This window comes from Corythoichthys intestinalis, chromosome 3 (genome assembly GCF_030265065.1).
Source record: "Corythoichthys intestinalis isolate RoL2023-P3 chromosome 3, ASM3026506v1, whole genome shotgun sequence".
NCBI lineage: Eukaryota > Metazoa > Chordata > Actinopteri > Syngnathiformes > Syngnathidae > Corythoichthys > Corythoichthys intestinalis.
The window spans coordinates 9,921,777-9,945,444 of record NC_080397.1 but is presented as its reverse complement, the minus strand read 5'-3'; the positions used below and the strand labels follow the sequence as shown (position 1 = coordinate 9,945,444).

The 23,668-nt window shown below is 38.9% G+C and overlaps 2 protein-coding genes across 4 annotated transcripts in view; one reads left to right on the top strand and one right to left on the bottom strand.

Annotated features, from left to right (window-relative positions):
• The window catches only part of LOC130913496 (uncharacterized), a 19,213-nt gene extending 11,832 nt beyond the window's left edge, over positions 1–7,381 (bottom strand). Inside the window, exon 1 of the mRNA XM_057832161.1 lies at positions 7,094–7,381. Coding sequence (XP_057688144.1) covers positions 7,094–7,271 — 178 coding nt within the window. The 5' untranslated portion in view covers positions 7,272–7,381. The remainder of the gene's footprint in view (positions 1–7,093) is intronic.
• On the top strand, positions 6,905–23,668 carry entpd4 (ectonucleoside triphosphate diphosphohydrolase 4). Of its 3 annotated transcripts, none has more exons than XM_057832159.1 (13): positions 6,905–7,324; positions 7,824–7,951; positions 8,046–8,243; positions 8,468–8,673; positions 8,741–8,891; positions 10,402–10,505; positions 12,116–12,175; positions 12,300–12,454; positions 12,779–12,945; positions 13,014–13,338; positions 17,514–17,599; positions 22,520–22,681; positions 22,894–23,668. In XM_057832159.1, exons 2-13 carry the CDS (start codon positions 7,941–7,943, stop codon positions 23,126–23,128), a joined length of 1,860 nt encoding a protein of 619 aa, XP_057688142.1. In that variant the 5' UTR covers positions 6,905–7,324; positions 7,824–7,940; the 3' UTR covers positions 23,129–23,668. The 3 variants fall into 3 exon arrangements, with proteins under 3 accessions (XP_057688142.1, XP_057688143.1, XP_057688141.1); XM_057832160.1 differs by having other exon boundaries at positions 6,905–7,593; positions 12,300–12,430; XM_057832158.1 differs by having other exon boundaries at positions 6,905–7,593.

Sequence of the window (23,668 nt, the reverse complement as noted above, 5' to 3'; positions counted from 1 at the left end):
CTACACACATTTACGCATATTTTTTTATTTATTTTTTTTTTTTTATATTTCATCAAGGATTGCACCATTGTTCACCTGGCTGTTGAGTTTGGTGAGTTTTGAAGCATTCTGAGGGGGTCAAAGTAGGGTTCAAAGCGTCGGCGAGGCAACGAATGACTGCTAGGGGGCGCTTGGCGCTACATAGTGTATTTGGAATTTGTCTTTACACGGTATCCAAGATTTCACCTGTCTTGACCTGCCTGCCGATTTTGGTGCATTTTAAAGCATTCTAAGGGGGTCAAATTGAGCTCAAAGGGGCTGCGGAACAAAGAATAACTATAATAATAAAACTGAAGAACCACAATATGGAGGACCAGGAGTGCAAAAATTCAATAAATAAATACACAATTAAATAAATAATTAAAAGTGTCATTAAAATGTTTTTATTTCAATATTTATTTATTTATTTCAATTTCTATTTATTTATTTCAATTTCTATTTATTTATTTCGATTTTTATTTATTTATTTCAATTTTTATTTATATTTATATTTATTTATTTCAATTTTTATTTATTTCAATTTATATTTATTTATTTCAAAATTTATTTTGATTTTTTTTTTATTTCAACTTTTATTTATTTATTTCAACTTTTATTTATTTATTTCATTTTATATTTATTTATTTCAAAATGTATTTAAATTTTTATTTATTTATTTCATCATTTATTTATTTATTTCAACATTTATTTATTTCACTTTTTATTTATTTCATTCTTGCACTCTTGTTCCCCGTGTGGCCGCATGAAATAATTTTATCTGTCATTGGCTCATCAAACTCGGTGGGCGGGCGTGAACTAGGCGGGGTTTGAGTTGATGGAGTAAGAAGCGATTGCGTCGTCCCAACATGTCCCATTTCTTCCCAACATGGCGGCATTATCTGAGATTTTGCATGAGCTCTCTTGGGACATGTTAGAGTTCTCAGAACAAATTGAAGCAGGACATTTGGACCCTGAGTACGTGTCCAACAAAACAGAGCAATTAATTAACGTTATTGGCATCATCTCGGCTCTGTCAGATATCGATAGTTTAGAACTGCGGTCAAGCCAGCCTCCACTCTTAAAAACGAAGTCAAACCAGCCGCCCCTCATTTGGATTATTGTTTGCATTATGTGCATTACGGTAATGCAATGCGCTGGCTTCAGAATGCAATGACGTGGCTTCAGAGCGCAAGTCCCTTTATTAAATATATGGGGAAAAAAACGGTGACCTGTTCGATAACGGGTCCACTTTAGAGAGACACTGGAGCACCCCTAGACCCAAATTAAATCATTATCATGTAAAAATGATGTCGGAGTTCAGAGTAAAACTACTTAGAAAACTGCTAGTTATTTCTGTCATTAAGCCTTATTTCAAAACTTGATAAAAAATCAAATAAAATCTGGTAAATATCCAAGGACCGTTCCACTTCTGAGTTATACTAGAGTTTCCCGTATGCAGACATCAGCCCGTTTAAAGGCGCTGGCCCGCGCGATGTAGAAGCCACAGACTGGACTCCACCATGGGCTGCTGGTGGAGTTCTCAGAGTGTCCTCGATTAAATTTGCTGCTTCTCTGAGCAGCTCTGGGCACATTTTGGACATATGTATGTTTTGCTTGGACAACACGCGAAATGCGTCAAAGCCTACTACCGCTACACTGACCACGCTACTAATCTTCGTCGTCTTTGTGATTTTGAGGGAGCAATTATTTTTCAGATTATACGGATCTACACTGCCACTTTATGTATCGGGTGTACATAAAAATTAGCCAACGCCTCAGGCGTCAATCTATTATCTGAGATCGACTAGTTAAGACTTGCTTTGCTGGGCAACCAATCAGACGTTAGAAACTTTGACGAGCAAACGTGACAGATAAAATTATTTCATGGTTGCACCTCCAGAGGAACAAGAGTGCAAGAATGAAATAAATAAAAAGTGAAATGAATAAAAGTTGAAATAAATAAATAAATAAATGATGAAATAAATAAAAACCGAAATAAATAAATTAAAGTTTAAATAAATGAATAAAAATTGAAATAAATAAATAAAATTCGAAATAAATAAATGTACATTGAAATAAATACATAAAAATCAAAATAAATAAATATAAATCGAAATAAATAAATATAAATTGAAATAAATAAATATGGATTGAAATAAATAAAAATTGAAATAAATAAATAAAAATTGAAATAAATAAATAAATATTGAAATAAAAGCATTTTAATGACACTTTTAATTATTTATTTAATTGTGTATTTATTTATTGAATTTTTGCACTCCTGGTCCTCCATACCACTATTGGTTACCTTTACCTGCATATCCATATTGTTCAGTTATGGATGTGTTCTAAGTCAAATCAAATCAAATCACAACAAGTTATCTCAAGGAGAAAATAAAACAATGTTTTAAGGAGCAGTAGCCCTACGCTGGATTTCGACCTACTTGAGCAGTGTAGCTTTTTTTCCCCACCTCAGGTAAGACTAATAAGGTTGCCGAGAGGTGTCACGCGAAATGCAAAGTCCAAACACTTTGCAAATAGAAAAAAGCACGAACCCCAATTGTAAACGCTTTGCAAAAGAAAAAAGCACGAATGCAAACTGCCACAACACGATCCCCAATTCCTAAAGCACGATTGCAAATTGGCAAACGCACGAACCCCAATTGCCACAGCACGACAGCAAATGGCTCGCAGCAGGAATGCAAACTGCCACAACACGATCCCCAATTCCTAAACCGCGATTGCAAATTGGCAAAAGCACGAATCCCAACTGCCACAACACGACAGCAAATAGCTCGTAGCACAACAGCAAATGGCTCACAGCACAGCAGCAAAATCACGCAACACAACGGCGAGTGGATGACCCGGAAGTTTAAAAAATAAAATAAAAATTATGTCAATCGTTTGTGCTGCAACAGTTTTGTTGATACAGTATTATGCTTTTATGGAGATATTAATTTCGAGCGGTGACGTCACTCGTAGCTTTTCCTCAGTTTAGCTCCCGCGGCTAATGGGGTTTGAGATATTGATTTAGATGATGACGTCCCTCTAAGCCCCCAATTTACTGCAAAGTGGACCCGAATTTGTGTTATGCTCGTGCTAGTTATTAGGACACCCCTCTGTTATTGAGAGAGTTGGTACGCTCCATTATTTATTTGTTTTTATTTCTTTTTTTTTTTTTAAACTTCCGGGTCAGCCACTCGCCGTTGTGTTGTGTGATTTTGCTGCTGTGCTGTGAGCCGTTTGCTGTTGTGCTACGAGCTATTTGCTGTCGTGTTGTGGCAGTTGGGATTCGTGCTTTTGCCAATTTGCAATCGCGGTTTAGGAATTGGGGATCGTGTTGTGGCAGTTTGCATTCCTGCTGCGAGCCATTTGCTGTCGTGCTGTGGCAATTGGGGCACAAAAGTACGTCATCCACATAATGTTACGGTAGATATCATTTATATAAGACTCGATGCACTACGGTAGCGGTAGCGTTTGCAGCACATCTACAAAAAGCTAGATGCAGACGTAGTAAACGGCCGCCATCTTAAAGCAGTACACTTCTCTGCAAGGCTGTTGTAGCGAACCTTTCAAGCAAACCTAATTAACTTTTTATCTAAAATACTCCTAAATCGGTAAAATATTGACTTGAATCTATCTTTTAAATAGTTTTAAAACTTTCACATGTCGAAAGTTGACAAAAGGGAAATTATGGATTAACGGGAGCAATTTTAACAACTTTAACGGTTGATTCATAAAATTAAATTAATTGAATGTAGTTTAAAGCTGCTGATACAGAATGGGGACTGGAGTTTTTTATTTACTGTTATTTTTGTATATTTGTTTACTGCTATATGTTAACTTGATACTGAAATAGTAGTTTGGTTTAGCCTGAGAGTATTTTTGAACAATTTTGGAACAAATGTACAAAATATTTAAAAAAAAAAAAAAAAAAAAAAAAAAAAAAAAAAAAGGGGGGGGGGGGGGTGCATCAATAATCGTTTTAGAATCGAATCGGACCATCTGAATCGTAATCGAATCGTTAGGTGCCCAAAGATTCCCAGCTCTATTGCTAACGGCGTCAAGTCTGTCATTTTGCATCTACTTCTATATACATATGATATCTATTAGACAAGCATGATGTTTACTCCCGGGACGCAATGCTGTCCGTTTCTCATTACGTCCCGAAGACCGCGCTGTGTATTAGTTCCGCTTTACTTGACATATTTCAATAATCGGAATTTGGATGTTTGTGAATTCTCTAATCTTCCACGGCCGAATCGCTGAAGGATGTAATGATGTCTGGGCATGTTGTACCGTGGTTCTAATGCTGCGTTCCAGAAAAGTGGGATGTCGGACTTTTCCGACCTCCGACTAGGAAAATATAAATGGAACGCCACTCGAACTGGGAGGTCCCAGTCGCGAAGTCGGAGAAAAAATAACTACCCCGACTTCCAAGTTGTTTCAATCTGACGTCACTGGACAAAATGGCGCTCAAGAAAACGTATTGAATGATAACACAATAATGAAGTAAATCAAGTTTATTTGAGACGCCATGTATTTTTTCTCATACAGTGAATTATCTTTGTTGTGCTATGTTTTTATATTGCAATGCGGTCAGTTTCTCATTGCGTCCCGAAGACCGCGCTGTGTATTAGTTCCACTTTAGTTGACATATTTCAATAATCGGAATTTGGATGTTTGTGAATCGTTCTCGAATCTTCCATGGCCGAATCGCTCAAGGATGTAATGACGGCTGGGCATGTTGTACCGTGGTTCTAAGTGTTGGATGGTGCGTCTTTACTCACGAGACATAATGGCTCGTCATCCAGAATGAATTCTTCGGCAATGACTCTTGTTATTCCCTGGGCTTTGGGACTGTCGAGTGTCGGTTTGTCACGCATAGCAAAAGTTTCTGCCAGTGTTCGTTGCGTAGGACCCTTCTTTTTGTCTTCAGTTTTCTTAACATACTCCTTATATTGTTTGTGGTGGTATGTCGCTAAATGCTTGATTAGGTTGGTTGTATTAACACTTCTTACAGCTTTACCACCATGGTTGACTTTATTGTGGCATATGTTGCACTCTGCCTCTTCGTCTTTGTCGTCCTTTAAGGTGAAATGATCCCACACAGCTGACATTTTACATTTTCATCCATAAAGTCTCTCGGTAAATTGGGAGACGGTAATGTGGTGTGCTGAAGGAGTGCCGTAAAATGCGGACCGGATTTTAGGGAAACCGAAGCAAAAACTGGAATGGATTATGTATATCGGTGCGCTGGAAAACCCGGACCGGATTTTCAAAAAACTGGATCAGAAGTCTGGATCGGAATTTTTCCGTGTCGGCCCATCCGATACCGATGCACATTTTTTTGCCCATATCGGCGTCCGATCCGATCCAAATATCGGATCGGGCCATCTCTAGTCTGTAAAGTTAGAATAGACGGAGTTCTGCCAAAACTCCATTATCTCCTACATCGGCGAAACGTTCTACATTAGTCGATTTTGACACCCAAAGTACTACCGTGCGCTCTAAACTTGTTTTTTTTTTTTTAGATGCATACAGGCAGGACGTACTAAAAATGCCTTGAGAAAATACTTAAATGTAGTTATATGAAATAAGGACGGTTTAAATTAGGCTCGAGCGTTTACGTCACAGCAGCACGGGATCATGCGAGATTTGCGACAACGCAACCATTGCGGAAGCATCACGGGACATTTAAACTTAGCGGCAACCAAAGATGGAAAAAAGTAAGGAATACTTGCCAGTTCGATACAGAGACAAACTTGTTACCACGGCGAAGGACAGATATGTGAGCAATTTTAAGGATGTGAACAATGTTGACCCTCACGAGCAAGCCGAACACAAATGGAATAAAGATGTCGACAAGCTTCCACCACTACGCGAAATGGACATCATGCTGTATTTAGTGTTTGGTATATGTTACTACACTCATCAGCAATTCCGAAACTACAAATCGCTACAAAGCTACGAACAGTTTTGCTGCGGATGGGTGCGGGATCTTCACTTTATGACCATAGCAAACGGCAACACCATCTTTCTAGCAAAGGTAGGCAATGTGTATTTACATTAGTCTGTGACCACGGATGTACAAATCTTTTGCTGCATAAAATGTAGCCTTTGTACAAATTCTTTGCCACTCTCTCACGTCAAAATATTACAGCTTTTTCATTTAGCAACGACATGAATTATGTCTTATGAAGACAATGCACATGTATGCATGCTAGTTGTTTAGCTGTAGCAATAGCTAACAACAGGCCGACTTAGGGCGTAAAGTTACTGAAATTTGCGTAAACAAACGAAATGAACTTACCGGAGTGGAAGTGCATAGAGCAAACTCAGTGTGTAACTGGAGAATCAAACGTTATGCCCTTCCTTCTGATCGAGGCCACCCATGCCATTCTTCGACGTTTGGTAAGTTCAGATATGAGCTTTTCCTCGCCTTTTCTCCATGTAGGGATCCGGAAGAAACTCAATGGTGTTCCGTCGAGCTGTACATTCTCCTTTCTATTCGATCGGTTGTTGCAATTCTTTACCGCACAATAATTTCCAACCATTTTTAAAGAGCGACTTGTGTTGAAATGCCTCAGTTTATCTTCCACAATGGCGATAGCGGCGGAAACCTCGCGAGTGCCAGGTCATACGCTCGAGCCTAATACGCTACGTGACTAATGTGGTCAACTGCTTCAAAGCTTAACACACACAAAAAAAAAAAAAAACACTATGGTTAAACGTATGAGAGGGTAACACATGCAAAAAGTATTTTTGAGGCAATGAGAAGGTTCTTAAAGACTAAATTAAAACAATAGCCGCCGCTTCTAACCCATGTGCGCATGCGTGCAGATGCTTGCGCAAGCGCACTGAGCATAGTGTTGCTCGTTTCGCCGCGTAGTCTATTTATCCAACTTTGGTGAAAATAAAGCTTAATTTATACTGGTGACACAAATGGCACCCTATAAAAAATGGCACGCTTATATTCATCAAGGTGTCACCGTTAGGCAGCTGAAATCTAAATCTGCTTATGCTGCTCAAATCAATGAACAATTATCAAACATGAGGTGTAGTATCATCGAACCTTCGAGGCGTACGACAACTTGAGTCTTGGTAATCGCTTGGAGTTGTCGTCGGTGTCGTTCGCTCTCCTCTCTCGCTCGACAAAGTTGCTCCTCGTACGACGTTACGGTTCTTTCCAAGAGGCCGAAGATTTCGTCGGCGGCCGCAATGAGTCGATCCCTTATCAACTCCTTTAACATGGTGATGTTGTAGAAAGCTGAACGACCACGGAAAGATGAAAAAACTGAACCGCGTACGGTATCTATATCAAATTCTTCTTCGTTTTTCTTCTTCTTCTTCTTCGATTTTCTTCTTCTTCTTCGTTTCTTCTTCTCAGTATTTCCGGTAGATTCGACGCCGGGCGGGGTGTTGCGACAGTATGCTTGTCAAGCACTCGTTCGCGTCAGCCGGTTAGCGTCTGATGTCAAATATGAAGGACTTTGGAATTTATAAATATAACTTTGAGATAATTAGGACATAGCCTGGGCACAGTTATTCTACTGACGCCGACGACTGTTAAACGTGAGTTAAGCTGATTTACACGCGCAAACAACGTCAAAAATGTTGCCACGCTAACAAGCTGCTGCTGGTTTATTATTGACACTCGTTAGTATTCTGTTCATCTACGCTTAATTTCCGCATCGAAGCAAGTACAGACGGTGAAGCCGCTGTAGGGGCTAACTATTACAGCAACATCTTTCAAAAATCCCAGAGAAATTAAATTTATTACAAACGTCCGAATTTTCTTTCAGGTCGTGGGGACTCGTGAATGAAGCGGGATGGAGTGCCTCGAAAGCTGGAGCCAATTCATCCATTCTACAGACTAATCAGTTCACTCGAATGAAACAAAGACAAAGAGAACGATCTTCATGATGGGCAGGTTTGTCTTCGCTTATGTCCCCAAAAATTTGAATAACTTGTTTGAAAGCTGGTTTACCTTCTGTGCACTTAATGTCCCTTCCTTTATCTCTTAGGTTCAGTTTTTCTTGCCTCTTCCCAGCATCTTGGCATTTCAGCATGACATCCCAGATACTTCAACGCCTCTTGCTACCATCATTTAGGCAGCTGATCTTCATTGGGCTGCTCTTCCTTCTACTGGGAGCATTTTACCTGGTTCTTGTGGTTGGAAAGTTGCCTACCAGCTGGATAAAAAAGGAAAACCACTTCCATAGGTTTACTCATTTTCAGTCATGCAGATTTGGGTTTAAATCATTGGCTGCAATTGATGGCGATAGAAGTCGAATCATTAGACATCTATTACCGTCAATGGCACAAAAACATGTTCACTTAATTTAATTCAAAATATTTCCATGGTTTATCTTTGTCTTGTGAATTATTTTATCACCAAAATGGCTTGGCTTATTGATGAATTTTAACGATATTCTGCTTTTCATAGGCACTTGGCTCGGGTTACTGACGTGGATTCGACAGACGCCACCAATCCAGACCTGAACTATGGACTGGTGGTGGATTGTGGCAGCAGCGGTTCTAGGGTATACGTGTATTGCTGGCCAAGGCACAACGGCGATCCCCATGAGCTCCTGAACATTCGCCAAATGAGGGATCAAAATCGGAAGTCTGTGGTCATGAAAATTAAGCCAGGTAAATTTGGTAGTGCTTGGCGTGTGCAATGTTGTTAGGCTAAGACATCCCATTGTGTTGCTTTTAGGAATTTCCAAGTTGGCTCAAACACCAGAGAAAGCCAGCGACTACATCTATCCACTGCTGAGCTTTGCAGCTGAACACATTCCCAAAAACAAACACATTGAGACACCTCTTTATATCCTGTGCACAGCTGGAATGAGAATTCTGCCTCAAAGGTACAAATTAATCTATCTGCACTAGAGTTGTGACTAGAGCTGGGAATCTTTGGGCACCTAACGATTCGATTACGATTCAGAGGCTCCGATTTGATTATAAAACGATTGTTGATGCCCCCCCCCCCTTTTTATTTATTTATTTATTTGTTTTTTTTATGTTTTGTACATTAGTTCCAAAATTGTTCAAAAATCCTCTCAGGCTGAACCAAACTACTATTTCAGTATCAAGTTAACATATAACAGTACACAAATATACAAAAATAATAGTAAATAAAAATCTCCAGTCCCCATTCTGTATCAGCAGCTTTAAACTACATTCAATTAATTTAATGTTGTGAATCAACTGTTACAGTTGTTAAAATTGCTCCCGTTATTCCATAATTTCCCTTCTGTCTACTTTTGTCAAAGTTTTAAAACTATTTCATCATTTAAAGATAGATTCAAGACAAGATTCTGCCGATTTAGGAGTATTTTAGATAAAAAGTTAATTAGGTTCGCTACAACAGAGCCTTCTAGAGAGGTCTACTGCTTTAAGATGGCGGCTGTTTACTTATGCCAGAAAGTCTGTCGTATCGCATCTCTGTTCAATAATACATGGTCTGACACTGACGTTGTCTGTCATATTGCATCTAGTTCTACATATATATATGATATCTACTGTAGCCGTATGTTTGTATCAACTAGCAACTGGACGTTGTTTGTAGCGGCTGTCAGCCGCAGTGAGGTATGATTGTTTTTTTATCTAGCGGCATGAGTTAAACATGATATTTACTCTCGGTCCGTTCCTCATTGCATCCCAAAGACCGCGCTGACTGTGTTTTATTTCCGCTTTACCTGGTATAATTTAATAATCGGAATTTGGATATTTGTGAATCGTTCTCGAATCTTCCACGGCCGAATCGCGAATAATTTAAGAATCGGAAATTTCGCATGCCTCTAGTTGTGACAATTAACCAAAAAGGTGATATATCACAAAACTTTCTAGCCCAAGAATCGATGTATCATTTTAAAAGGGTGTCACTATTTTAAAGAAAAAAACAGTAGATTGCTACCAAAATCTTCCATCTGACTAGTGTCTACATTAACTCAGTGGCTGCCATTAACGGCGAAAGACGTCCAATTAATTTTGACTGAATTGGGCATCTAGCACCATCAATGGTAGTGAAACCAGAGCATTCACAACCAGTCTGTTGTGGGCATTTACAGGTTACTTCCCGTGCATTTTGAGTCACTTCCTTTTCATTTGAGGACATTGATATTCAAAAATTGACAGCAAAAGGGTGAAAAGAGCTTGTTTTGTCGAATATCCTAGAATGACTTCCTAACCCGTGTATCGATAATTGTTGTATCGCCTTATGTGAGATTATCGTTATTGTGGGGCTTATATTGCAAATCATATCGTGAGGTACTCATAGGTTGTCACCCCTAGTTAGGAATTACTGTGGTTCTTTGACTTGATGGGTAATGTGGGTTTGTTGCAATTTATACTGCTCTGTTGTTTACAAATCAGTCAACAAGAGGCGATTTTAGAAGATCTGCGAACTGACATCCCTGTGCACTTCAACTTCCTGTTCTCAGATTCCCACGTCGAAGTCATTTCTGGAAAGCAAGAAGGTAAAAATGATACAAAGCCATTTCTGGTAGTTTTGAATCTAACCAAACTACTATAGTAAAACTCTCATATATATTTGTTTTATTACATTTTTCAAAATTTGATCATTAAAAAAAAAACGAAGAATAACAGTAAATTTACCTTTAAAAAAAAAAAAAAAATTCTACCGACTTTAAATAAAAATGGGGGGAAAAAACGTGAATTCTTTTTCACTTCCCTTTTTAAAGTGTATATGCCATGACAAACACAATCTTAAATAAAATTATAATTGGAATTAAAATCATATTTTGAGACATTTCAACTATATACAACTATTTGGCAGAGCGCAGATGATGAGAAATGCGTTTTTAAATCTGCCCTTTAGCTCCTCCTGCCATAATAGCGCTCTGGCGCCTCCATCTAGGTGATGACATCAGAGAATGAGCGGTTTCAGCAGATTTGGCATTGAGCCCAATGAAGGAGGTAGCGTTTTTCAGCAATTCTGGTTCAAGTGTGGATTTTTCAAACGTTATTGTCAATCCAGTGGAAGTAAGTGACAGATAGCCATATACAGTCATGTGAAAAAATAAGGACACTCCATGAAATATTCAGTTCTTTATTAAGAAATGTTCCCATATTAATGTCTGATCTGGTTTTTCTTTATCTCTGGAAAAGTGATTTAATTGCAGGTAAGCAACAAAAATTGACAATTTTTTACTCATTAAACCGAATATTTAAACAAAAATGCATATTCTAACTGAGGAAAAAGAACACTCTACCACCTAATAGCTAGTGTTACCCCATTTGGCTGAAATAAATTCTTTGAGACGCTTTTTTTAGCCAGAACGTTTGCCGGAATTAGTCAGAATTAACCCGTTAAGTACCCCAAAATAACCCTAAATCTAAAAAAAAATAACTATCCAGAAACGTGTATTAGACGTCATTGTACTGTCCTCGCCAAGATGTTGGAGCTAAATCTTAGCTAGACAGTGAGCTAAGCTCTGAAATGACCATGTCAGATGTCCATTTGGTTTGCTGACTTTATTCAGCTGCTCATTGCATCAACACTTGTAGATTGAAACTAAAATAAAAATGAAATCAGTTTCATCTTCAAAAACAGCAATTCAAATTTGCCTTTATAACTAGCTAATACAAAAATAACAATCCACAGAAACGATTAGCATGTATCAGCGTTCGCACATTATCAAAAACAATTACATCAACTCGCCCCAAGTATTCGACTACAATCAAAAATGCACAATAAATACAACAAAATGTGTTTTACACGGGTGTTACCTCTGGATGCTTCACAGGCAACAAATGTGCACACAGGCTTGCAGCTCTTCCCCTCTTTCTTAGTGGGAGCAAATGGCTCTTCCTCGTTTGTGTGGTTCTGCGTGCAAATACGTTCTTCTTTGTGTGTACATGCCCTCATACTCGCGTGCGGAAGTACTACCTGCTCTACACTTCCTGCACCAAAATAAAAGCGTGTATTACAAAACAAAAATCAACATTATTTCAAAAAGAAAAAATGACTGGAGATTCCGGCGTCGCAAAGTCGAAACCGCCTAAGTCGGGTACGTTGCAACCCGGGGACTACGTATTAATTTTCGAATGCATTCTCATTGGTCAGGGGTCTACGCGTGGATCGGAATCAACTTTGTTCTTGGAAAATTTAATCATGCTCACAATGGTAAGTACACCAGGGTTAAATGCTTTGTCTATTTTTACATACAATAATGTGGATTTGTTAATTTAGTTGTTCAGGATTTTCAGTCACAGTTATTACTGGCTGCACTTCTACTTTTGTTGTCAAGATGGAGAAGCTGTTGTTGAGGTCAACGTACCGGGTGGTGATCAACAGGAGGCGCTGGTGAGAAAAAGGACAGCTGGTGTTTTGGACATGGGCGGAGTTTCCACACAGATAGCATTTGAAGTGCCCAAAACTGTAAGCTTTACATCTCCACAACAGGTTATTATCCACGACCAATTCTGTTTTTCTGTGCTCTTTGGTTGCTGTCGCTCGTCCTTATTTCTGCTTTTTGTTGTGAAAACACCGTGTGCAGTATTCTTGTCTTGTGGAAATCATCTGCTCTCCATCACTTACTGTAAGATGCATGTATTCATAGCATCATGTTCTATTTAATCTATGTAGTAAAAACATTTGACTAATATTTATATGTTATAAACGATTATGCCAGAATCCCCGTTATTTTAAATGCATTGTGAAAAATTAACCCACTCTATGATGCCATTTAATAGTCTATTTTTTTCTTTTTTTTTTCTCTCCCCAAAGGAGGAAGTGGCAAAGAATTTACTTGCAGAATTTAATCTGGGATGTGATGCCCATCGCACAGATCATGTGTACCGTGTGTATGTCGCCACCTTCCTGGGTTATGGAGGAAATGCAGCACGCCAAAGTTATGAGGAAAGCATCATCAAACTCACTGCTACTCGAAATAAGTGAGCGCCACGGGTTGAGTCTTAACAGCCGGACTCATTTCAAAATCATAAACATCCCATTTTGCCAGGTTGTTTGGTCAGCATATTGGCGAAATGGCAGAGTCACCCCTCCTGGACCCTTGTCTCCCCAAAGATCTGCTGGATCAGATCGGTGCCCCCGAACAGAAGCTCCATGTGCTCGGCACAGGTGACTTCGATCAGTGTCGACGTGTGCTTCAACCTTTCCTCAACCGCACCAATGAGACTCAAACCTCTCTGAGCGGCATCTTCCAGCCGGCCATCGATTATAACAACAGCCAGTTTTATGGCTTTTCGGAGTTCTACTACTGCACAGAGGACGTTCTGCGCATGGGCGGAGACTATAACGCTTCCAAATATGCTCAGGCCGCCAAGGTAAAAAGCGACATTCCTCATGAAAATAATAAGTAACACTAGATGTCAAAAATTTAAAGAGGTTCTCGTGTTGAAACATTTTGATCTTATCAGCCATTTGCAATTGGCTAAGTAAGGGGAGAACATATGTTTTGTTTTTTCCATGAAAACTCATTGGCTGCTATTGACGGAAATAGATATCCAATCCATTTGAAATGAGAGGGCTGCTGTCAGGCCTCCCAGTTCAAATGGAGTGGACGTCTACTACTGATGAACTCATTGAAATTCACAGTAGAAGGATAAATAGAACCACACAATTGGATTTCTATTGTCTTCAAAGGCAAGCGATATCAAGAACACAGTATAATGTTATCATTAAATTGGAACAGATTTACGCTGTTTCTTCAACAGAGCAGAACATGACCATTTTTCAGGTTATTGTGTCAAATTAAGAACTCATTGCACTAATTCATTGTGTAAACAAATATTACATACAACTTCCCTCTCCCCAATGCATTAGCGTAATTGGAGTGTGACAATATATCGAAATGGTGATGTATCGCGATACGTCTGTGTACCAAAAGGTTATCGATATGCTCGTGCCAAGAATTGATATATCATTTTAAAAAGGCTTCACTGTTTTAGAAAAAAAAAGGTGGAAGGGGGATCAACAGGTTGCTACAAAAATCTTCCTCTGGAATAGCAACTAGGGTTGGGCATCGTTTGAAATTTAGCGATTCCGGCTCCGATTCAGACTCCACGTTTCGATTCCGGTTCCAAACGATTCTCGATTCCGATTCTTTCAAGAGGCAGCGTCAAAAAAATGCAGGGTAAAAAAAAATTGCATAGTTTATATTAAAGTCTTCTCGACGATTTTTTAGATTAAATGAACTTCTTAGAAAGCTTATTTTAATTTGTATATAAATATCAGTCTTTGAACTCGAACAATTTTTTTCCTCTCGGCGGTCAGGGCATCGAAACAAGGAATCGAAATTTAAAAATTCGAACGATTCCGGGAGTATCGGAGTCTTAAAACCGGATCCCATCGATGCTCGATGCCCAACCCTAATAGCAACTCATAAGTTAACGCAACTAATGAATTGCTTTTGACGGCGCTAGACGTCCAACCCATTTTGACAGTGAGTGTCAAAGATAGATTGGACGTCTAGCGCCGTCAATGCCACAGAAACCGCATTCACAGCCAGTCTTCCGGGTTTTTAGGGGCATTTATAGGTAGAGTTGGGCTTCGAGCATCGATGGGATCATGGACTAATACTCCGATGCTTCCGGAACCGTTCGAACTTTTAAATTTCGATTACATGTTTGGGTGCCCTGAGCCCTTGACCGCCGATCGGAAGAAAAGTAGCTGCTGAACACCACGAAGAAGCAGCCAGAAGACGCGTGTGTTTGTGCATTGCAACTTGATTTCAACCATGGACACGGCGCAGCAGCGCTCAAAAGTTTGGCTCAACTTCACAAAGGAAAATGACCATATACAAGTAAGGGTGTAACGGTACATGTATTTGTATTGAACCGTTTCGGTTTGGGGTGCTCGGTTTGGACTGGAGGCGTACCGAATGAGTTTCTGATGTAACATAACCCTTACTTTTCGAGGCTGTGAGTCGATCGGGTTACAGTTTCTTTGTGTAGATTATATTCACTCCGTCTTCTCTACTATAATGAGGACCAACAAAGTAGGACAGTATAACCCAGAAACGTCAACGGCGCGACAACATGGCCGCTGCGAGAACGCAGTGAAACGCGGGCGTTAAAGTCAATCAGCCAATGCACACCAGTCGCAGTGCGGCCGCGTGTTAGACGCGTCCCAGTTTATTATTTGATGCGAGACGCGACCCTCCTGTGTCAATACTACTAGCTAGGATCGGGCAGACCGGAAGTCACTCGTGTAAAAATACGGTGGATCCGGTCAATTTTCAAACTAATATGCAATCGTAACTCACTTTTTGAGTCCAATAGATATCTTGAGTGGTAGATCGGGGCACAGATGACTTGTCTTTGTTGATTTACTGCTGTCTTCTCTGCTATATTAATAACCAACACCAAACTAATATGCAATCGTAACTCACTTTTTGAGGCCATCAGATCTCTTGAGTGGTAGATCGGGGCACAGTTGACTTGTCTTTGTTGAATTACTGCTGTCCTCTCTGCTATAATAATAAACAACACGGCCCCGTGTTCAATACAAAACCCTCCTACCACAACAAAACAAGTAGGAACTAATATTCACATAGGAACTAAAGTTATACAACATAAAATATACAATATAAATGAATACTACATCACATTTGTAAAATATAAACATATAATCAAATAAATAATAGCCCATTTAAATGAAATAAATTGAAATGAGCTAAAACACCTGTAATTACATAATACTACACAGATCCTGCTTGCACAATTAAATTTATTAATTTCTGTGTGGCGCTTTAAACTTGAGAAAATCCACCAATAAAGCTTTTGAAAACCTTTCATAAGAAAATGATTCATTGAGGCATTTCATATGTAAAATACATGTTAAAGTCTTTTTCATTGGGATTGCTTTTCTCTTTAGCACAGGACTTTTTTTCGTCTTTCTTTCAGAAACAAAGCTGACCAATACGCGGGGTCTGGAAGGCAAATTGTTGGTGGATTATCATCTTTAAATACCCACTACTTTTTGAGCAGAATTCTAGCTTTGTATAGGCTAATGTTCCTATTGTTGAAAGCGAAAACATGTGTAATAAAAAACTAGCACATTTATATTTTGTTTTCTTACTGTACTGGAAATGAACCTAACTGTGACCTCAAAACCGAGGTACGTACCGAACCGAGATTTTTGTCTACCGTTACAGCCCTATATACAAGTTAAAAATAGCCCAAGCAAAATTTCATAGTTAATTGAAAGTTCGTATGTGAAAAATAATCGAGAAGAAATTAATACAAACTGCACATTTTTTTTTACCCTGCCTATTAAAAGAATCGGAATCAAGAATCTTTTGGAAACAGCACCGTTCAAATTCAAACGATGCCCAACCCTATTTATAGGTCACTTCATGTTAATTTTAGGGCATTCACAGGGCACTTCTAGTTGATTTTGAGTCGCTTGTTGTTGATTTAGTCACTTCCTGTTCATTTGGGAACATTCCCGGGTCACTTCCTGTTCAGTGGTGGATGAAGTACTCACTTTTTTTTTTTTAACGTAAGGGAAAGTACAGATACAGAGGCAAAAAGTATTGAAGTAAAAGTACAAGTTTCTAAGAATTAAGTATTTTCTCCTAATGCAAAATTGTGACATTACAGTATACAGAGATCTGAGCTAATATTCAAAGAACAAAGAACCAGACAATTCATTGACTGCGCAATCTTGTTTTTAAACTGTGCAGAATGGAAAAAACAGGCGATAAAATTGACTGCATTTTAAACAGAAGCTTGACTAGCTAAAAAAAAAAACTCCATTGTTTAGCTTAATGGCAGATTGCAAGCAACTATCGGGTGCATACACCCACTTACTGTACGAAAGTGTTTATCACCCATCTGAAGGCGTGCTGCTCTCACTGATGGTTTTTATTGGTCATTATCTTGTTCCCCTGCCTAATCTTGCGTGAACTCGTGTTGCTGCCTGTAGTGCTCTCAATTACGGGATGGTTACATGGGGCGTATCGATTGCGCCGTTGACATGAAAACAAAATTATAAATTCACTATTTTAACGTGCAAAGCAAGTGACAGTTTGAAAAGTAGTTGGGTAAAAAGTACAGATTAGTGCTGTAAAATGTAGTGAAGTAAAACTAAAAAGTACCACTTTATGGATGTACTCGAGTAAAGTACAGACACACAAAAAATTTTCTTAAGTACCATAACGAAGTACCTTTACTCTGGAACATTCCACCACTGCTGTTTAGTAACCCAAAATCTATCAGTTATCTGTAAATGCCCCAAAATCAACAGGAAGTGACCAAAAATCAATACATTGTATATTGTAGAATGATTTCCTGATCCATGTATCAATAAATGTCGTATCGCCATGTTATGAGATAATTGATATCGTGAGCCTTGTATCACAAATCGTGTCGTTTCATGAGGTACCCGGAGGTTCCCATCCCTAATAAGAGTGTTGTCACGGTAGAAGGATACACACTCGGTTCAGCAAGCTTCCTTCTAGTGATGAATTACTGATAATATATCTGAACATTTTCAGGGTTACTGTGCCACCCAGTGGAAGACTTTGAGGGAACGCTTTGATTCGGGTTTGTACGCGTCCCATGCTGATCTCCACAGACTCCAGTAAGTTCTTCACCCAAAGGTCTCATTGTGCGCCCATAATGATGAGCAATTGAAGTTTGTATTATAGGACTGCAGATATGGATTATTTAGGTAATCGATCAATCTGTCAGTTAGTTCAAATAATTGAATAATCGGATATCGAACATTTAATGCGTTCCAGAATATATTTTAGGATATGTAAAACAAATGTGATTATCCTTGCAATAATATTTAATTCACTTGCTAAAATTACTTTCAAAAGAGCATTAAATACGAATACAAAATAAAATTCCTGAGTGTTTATTCAAACTATGCAGAATTGCACTTTTATTTCACGAGGGCAATATTTGTATTTAAAAACAAATTGAAATACCGGAGCTTAGCCTCAAATGATATTAAAAAAAATTAACAACGATACTAAAAAAATAATAAATGAGGATATAGGTGCAACAAAAGAACAATTGGCTAGCTTGCATAGCAAAAGTCCGTAAGCTTAAATGCTATAAAATGCTAACTTTTTTTTTTTACAATGCTCTTAACAAATCGTTCAAACACACATTCCCATATAAACTGCACAGTATTCTTCTAAATTAAATAACAAATACATGAACATATTAGCTCAAACAAAAACATACCTTATGTTGGTCTTAACAGGGAGCAGCTGGATTCAGCCCTATGTTAGATATGGCATATTATAGTTGCCACTAGAGGGCAGTGTATCCACCCAAATCAATACAAGTATTACAATTATTAGAACTATTAAACAAGCCATTACGTCACTCTAAACCAGTACTTCTCAAATAGTGGGGTGTGCCCCCCCCCCCCGGATGTGCCCCCCCGCCCCCCTCCAGCAATGCTAGGGTGGTGCATGTGAACTTGGGGAACATACTTTTTTGCCGTATTAGAATAAAGTGTAATTGCACATCCACACTGGGTGGCAGTGGCGCTCTCATTTTCAAAGTGTGCGCGGTATTTTTTAACCAAACAAGAGTGCACAGAAAAGAGCACTGGAGATATGAAGAGGTAAGACGGGGAAATATGACGTAGCTTTTGGCTTTGACTTTTAATACAGTGGGAGATGAAGAAAGACCAGTCTGTGTCTAGAAATATTTGCAATCGACAACAGGAAACCAAACCAATTAAAACGACACTTAAAAACATTACACTCCAATCACATTAATAAGCCGCTTTTTTTTTTTTAGCAAAGACGTGCCGAATATTGCCAACAATCGTCCCGTTTTGTCAGTATTACATCAGTAAACCAGCGAGCACTGGTAGCATCATATAAGGTGGCATACCAAGTTTCTCAGTGCAAAATAAGCAACAAAAACTGTCCCTCTGCCCAATGACATGCTTTTGTTCTATTAATTTTAATTTTTCCGGTCAAATGGTTTGGCATATTGTTCTCATGAGTTATGTTGGTAATCAATTTGAATGTATTATTATTTATTGATTTGATTAAATTTTACTTCTCAGAATTAAATCGGCAAAAATATACCTCAACTGTATTTTTACAATTCAGATTTTTTTCCCCTTTTTTTATAATTCAGGCAAAGTAATGCACTTTTTCTGTCACAAACAAAACATTTTTTTTTTTTTAAAAAGCTTTTTATTTTTTTTTAAAGGGTATTACAACACCTGGGGAAATGCTAATATTCCATCATTTATCCATAAATGCATGCCTTTTGGATTCATATCATGCCACTTCGTGTAATTACACACATTGCAACACCAAGAAAATGATAGAAATTTGGACCGATTGTCAAGCTAAAACGACCGGCGCCCGAGATCCCGGAAAACTAGCATATTGTGTGCGTGACATCACAACAAGGAAACAACCGGCTCAGTGCTTAGTACTGAATGGCGGCGATGATGGCAGACAATTTTGTTTCTAGTTGCAGCGACGAATCCGACGTAACGAACGTTCTTCTAATGGTGACGAGGAGAGTTATGAACCTTTCTTTGGTATTTTGGGTTATCAATTTGAGCCCAAACGAAAGCCAATGCAGCCTAATGAAACGAAAGCCACTGCAGCCTAATGAAAGGATCATTGAGGGGAGCAATCACACTGATGAAACACCGGCAACAGATCATGTGGGAAACACCGAATGGTTTGTTTTGCATTTCTTTTTGTGAAGCTGATACACCGTGACCGCAAAATAAGTAATGTATAGAATAATTATCATTTATTGTGCTATAGGTTTTCGCTCTGCCAATAGACACAAATATGAATTAGAGATGTCCCGATCCGATATTTGGATCGGATCGGACGCCGATATGGGCAAAAAATGTGCATCGGTATCGGATCAGAACACGGGAAAAATTCTAATCCAGATTTCCGATCCAGTTGCATTTTCAACTCTGGTCCGGGTTTTCCAGTGCACCGATTTACATAATCCATTCCAGTTTTTGCTTCGGATTCCCTAAAATCTGATCCGCATTTTACGGCACACCTTCAACACGCTATATTTACATTACCGTCTCCCAAGTTACCGAGAGACTTTATCGGTAAAAATGTCAGCTGTGTGGGATCATTTCACCTTAAAGGACGACAAAGACGAAGAGGCAGAGAGCAACATATGCCACAATAAAGTCAAGCGTATTGGTAAAGCTGTAAGAAGTTTTATCACAACCAACCTAATCAAGCATTTAGCCAATTACCACCACAAACACTATGGAGAGTATGTTAAGAAAACCGAAGACAAAAAGAAAGGTCCTACGCAACTAACACTGGCAGAAACTTTTGCTATGCGTGACAAACTGGCACTCGACAGTCCCAAAGCCCAGGGAATAACAAGAGTCATTGCCGAAGAATTCGTTCTGGATGACGAGCCATTACCTCACGTGAGTAAAGACACACCATCCAACACGCGATTCGGCCGTGGAAGATTCGAGAACGATTCACAGACATCCAAATTCCGATTATTGAAATATGTCAAGTAAAGCGGAACTAATACACAGCGCGGTCAATGAGAAACTGACCGCATTGCGTCCCGAAAGAAAACATAACTTGTCTTAGACCCGGGTAATGCCAACGCTCAACTCACGGCTTTAGCTCAACTCATGCCGCTGGATAAAAAACTCAAGAATACCTGACTGCTGCTGACAGCTGCTACAAACTACGTCAACGTCCTTTTACTGGAGATAATAGATATCATATGTATATAGAACCAGATGCTACACAACAGACTCGACTGCGTTAGCAACATTGAAGTATTGAAAACCAGATGCGTTAGTAAACAGCCGCCATCTTAAAGCAGAAGACTTCCCTAGTAGGCTGTTGTGAACCTTCCAAGCGAACCTAATTAATTTTTTATCTAAAATACTCCTAAATCGGCAAAATCTTGACTTGAATCTATCTTCAAAACGGTTTTAAAACTTTCAAATGTTGAAAGTAGACAGAAGGGAAATTATGGAATAACGGGAGCAATTTTAACAACTTTAACAGTTGATTCGCAAAATTAAATGAATTGAATGTAGTTTAAAGCTGCTGATACAGAATGGGGACTCGAGTATTTTATTTACTGTTTTAAAAGGTTAACTTGATACTGAAATAGTCGTTTATTTAAACCTGAGAGGCTTTTTATACAATTTTTTTAACTAATGCACGAAACCTTAAAAGCATCTAATAGCTTGGGGGATTTGGGGGATTTTCCACTGAGGTTGTTGGTGTGTTTTGCTTTTTTAAGACCGTTTACAATATTATTTGCACGTTTTACTGACTGACTATGCCATTTCTGTTTGTTATTTATAATGTTTTGTGTTTGTCACTGAATAAATAGGTCAGTTTCTTGTTACCAACCGTTGTATTATTCAAACTCGCCTAATTCAGCTGACTAGTTGTTATCAAGAGTACTAAAACCTTTTTCAACATGAGTCTGACAACTAAGTAAGGAGGCTAAATAACTTTAAATTTTAGCACATGCTCAGATAGGTCGGTATCGGCCAGTATCGGTATCGGATCGGAAGTGCAAAACAATATCGGTATCGGATCGGAAGTGCAAAATCCTGGATCGGGACATCCCTAATATGAATGGGATTAGAGGATTTGTTCTATATATTTTATGAGCGATAACTTATACATGTGTCCAGTCCTATATCCAATGCGTGATGTTTTTTATTATAAAAGAGTACTCCCTCTGGCCATTTCGAGCTTGGCTGCTCCGCTCCTTTGGTTAGCCTGGGGTGGTGTGGTGGTCTCATCAGAGCCAGTCATTGTCCTCTTTCTTGATATCTCGGGACATTTAGGTGGCTGCGCGTGTATGGTGGACACCGCATCTGCTTTCAGCAGCAATTTCTTAGCAAAACCTGATTTCATTTGTCCATAGTTGGAATAGCTTTCAGGTGTAAAATGTGCAACACACAAAACCGTGCCGGAGGCTGGGTCTGCAAAATTAGCCCTCTTAGCACGGACGAACTTTACTCATTGTCTGCGTAGTCCAGCTTTTTTTGTCGCGTTCGGGAACTCATGGGTACAACATTGCGTCAAATGGGTATTTGTACACCTCATAGCATGACAGGTTTGAACCATTTTAGCGATTTTTTTTTGATAAAACACGAACGCAACTCTCTCGCCGATAAACAACGATGGCACCTGCCTCGACCTTTTGTTTCCTTGTTGTGACGTCTCCGCCCCATTCGGCTGTTTTCGGAATACTTTCGGAAATGTTCGTAATTTTCGATCTATTTTCGATAATTGCTAATGAATGTGATTTATTTTTTTTAACTTTATTAATATTGCCACATAACGGTTCTATTGATATCTCACAGCCCCTTAGTATTATAATACCCTTTAATCGAATTACTCTGAGTTAATTGTTGCAGCACTAATGTATTAACTCTCTAGAGGCCATTTTATACTAACCACCTCAGCATATATTCTGGGAATGCTATACATACACGCGTATATCTGCTCGCAGTAAATGTTTTCTTTGTCTACAGGTATCAGTGCTTTAAATCTGCATGGATGTATGAAGTCTTACACACTGGCTTCTCTTTTCCCTCTGACTACAAAAACCTGAAAACTGCATTTTTGGTATACGATAAGGAAGTCCAGTGGACCCTGGGAGCAATACTCTTCCGAACACGCTTTCTACCTTTGAGGTAAGATCATCTTCAGCAAGAACTGTTTATTTGCTCTCACTGTGGTTTTATTCAAAGTTTTATGTACTTATGAAAGCTGGCGTCGTTTTTCCATGTTTACCCATGGTAAAGTTTGTGCCGCGTGAGCCTCAGAGGAATCATTCAGTCAAGTCTGCTTGCCAAGATTTTAGTTATCTGATGTCATAAGATTGTTTTTGGCCTTGTTTTTCCAGGGACATACAGCAAGAAAGTCTCAAAGGAGTGCACGCTCACTGGAGACACAGCTTCTCATTTGTCAACAATCACTACTTATTGCTAGTGTGTTTCTTCATCGTCGTCCTGTCTATAATTTTATACGTGTTGCGACTTCGACGAATCCACCGCCGCGCAGCCCAGCGATGCTCCCCTTCTTCTGTGCCTTGGCTGGAGGAAGGTTTGGGCTCACCAACACTCCCGATAAACCTCTAATGTCTCGTTCAAGAGCTTCGCCATATTGAGTAGAAGGCATCTTGGAGAGGAAGTTTTCCTGCAAAGTCTCACTGAGCCACACAACTGTACAAATCTGCCAGATTATATGGTCTTTTTTTATCACCCAATAGAAAAGACAAAACTATGATTTTTTTTTTTCTTTTTTTATGTGGGCATTCATATCGCTCTGCCTCTAAGGAATGTTTTTTTTTTTTTTTTTTTTTTTTTTTTTAAATTATTATTATTTAATACTTTAAGCACTTCACATAATCCATCTTTAAGTGTCTGGTGCACTGGAACGCAGGTGAAAATTTTTAATACTGCTAGTGCTTATACTGTTTGTGTTTTCAAAAATGTTGATGCTATACTTGTGCAATACATGTCTTGTCACTGCTCTGACCTATTCAAAATACTCCTATGTAATAGGCCTGTTTTTCTTTTGTCTCATATACTTTAATATTGAGCATTGGGCATCTGGTGCGGCTATTGAGTCCATGCTTCATTTTCAGAAGCAGCCATATAAGATGTGACGATCGGTAA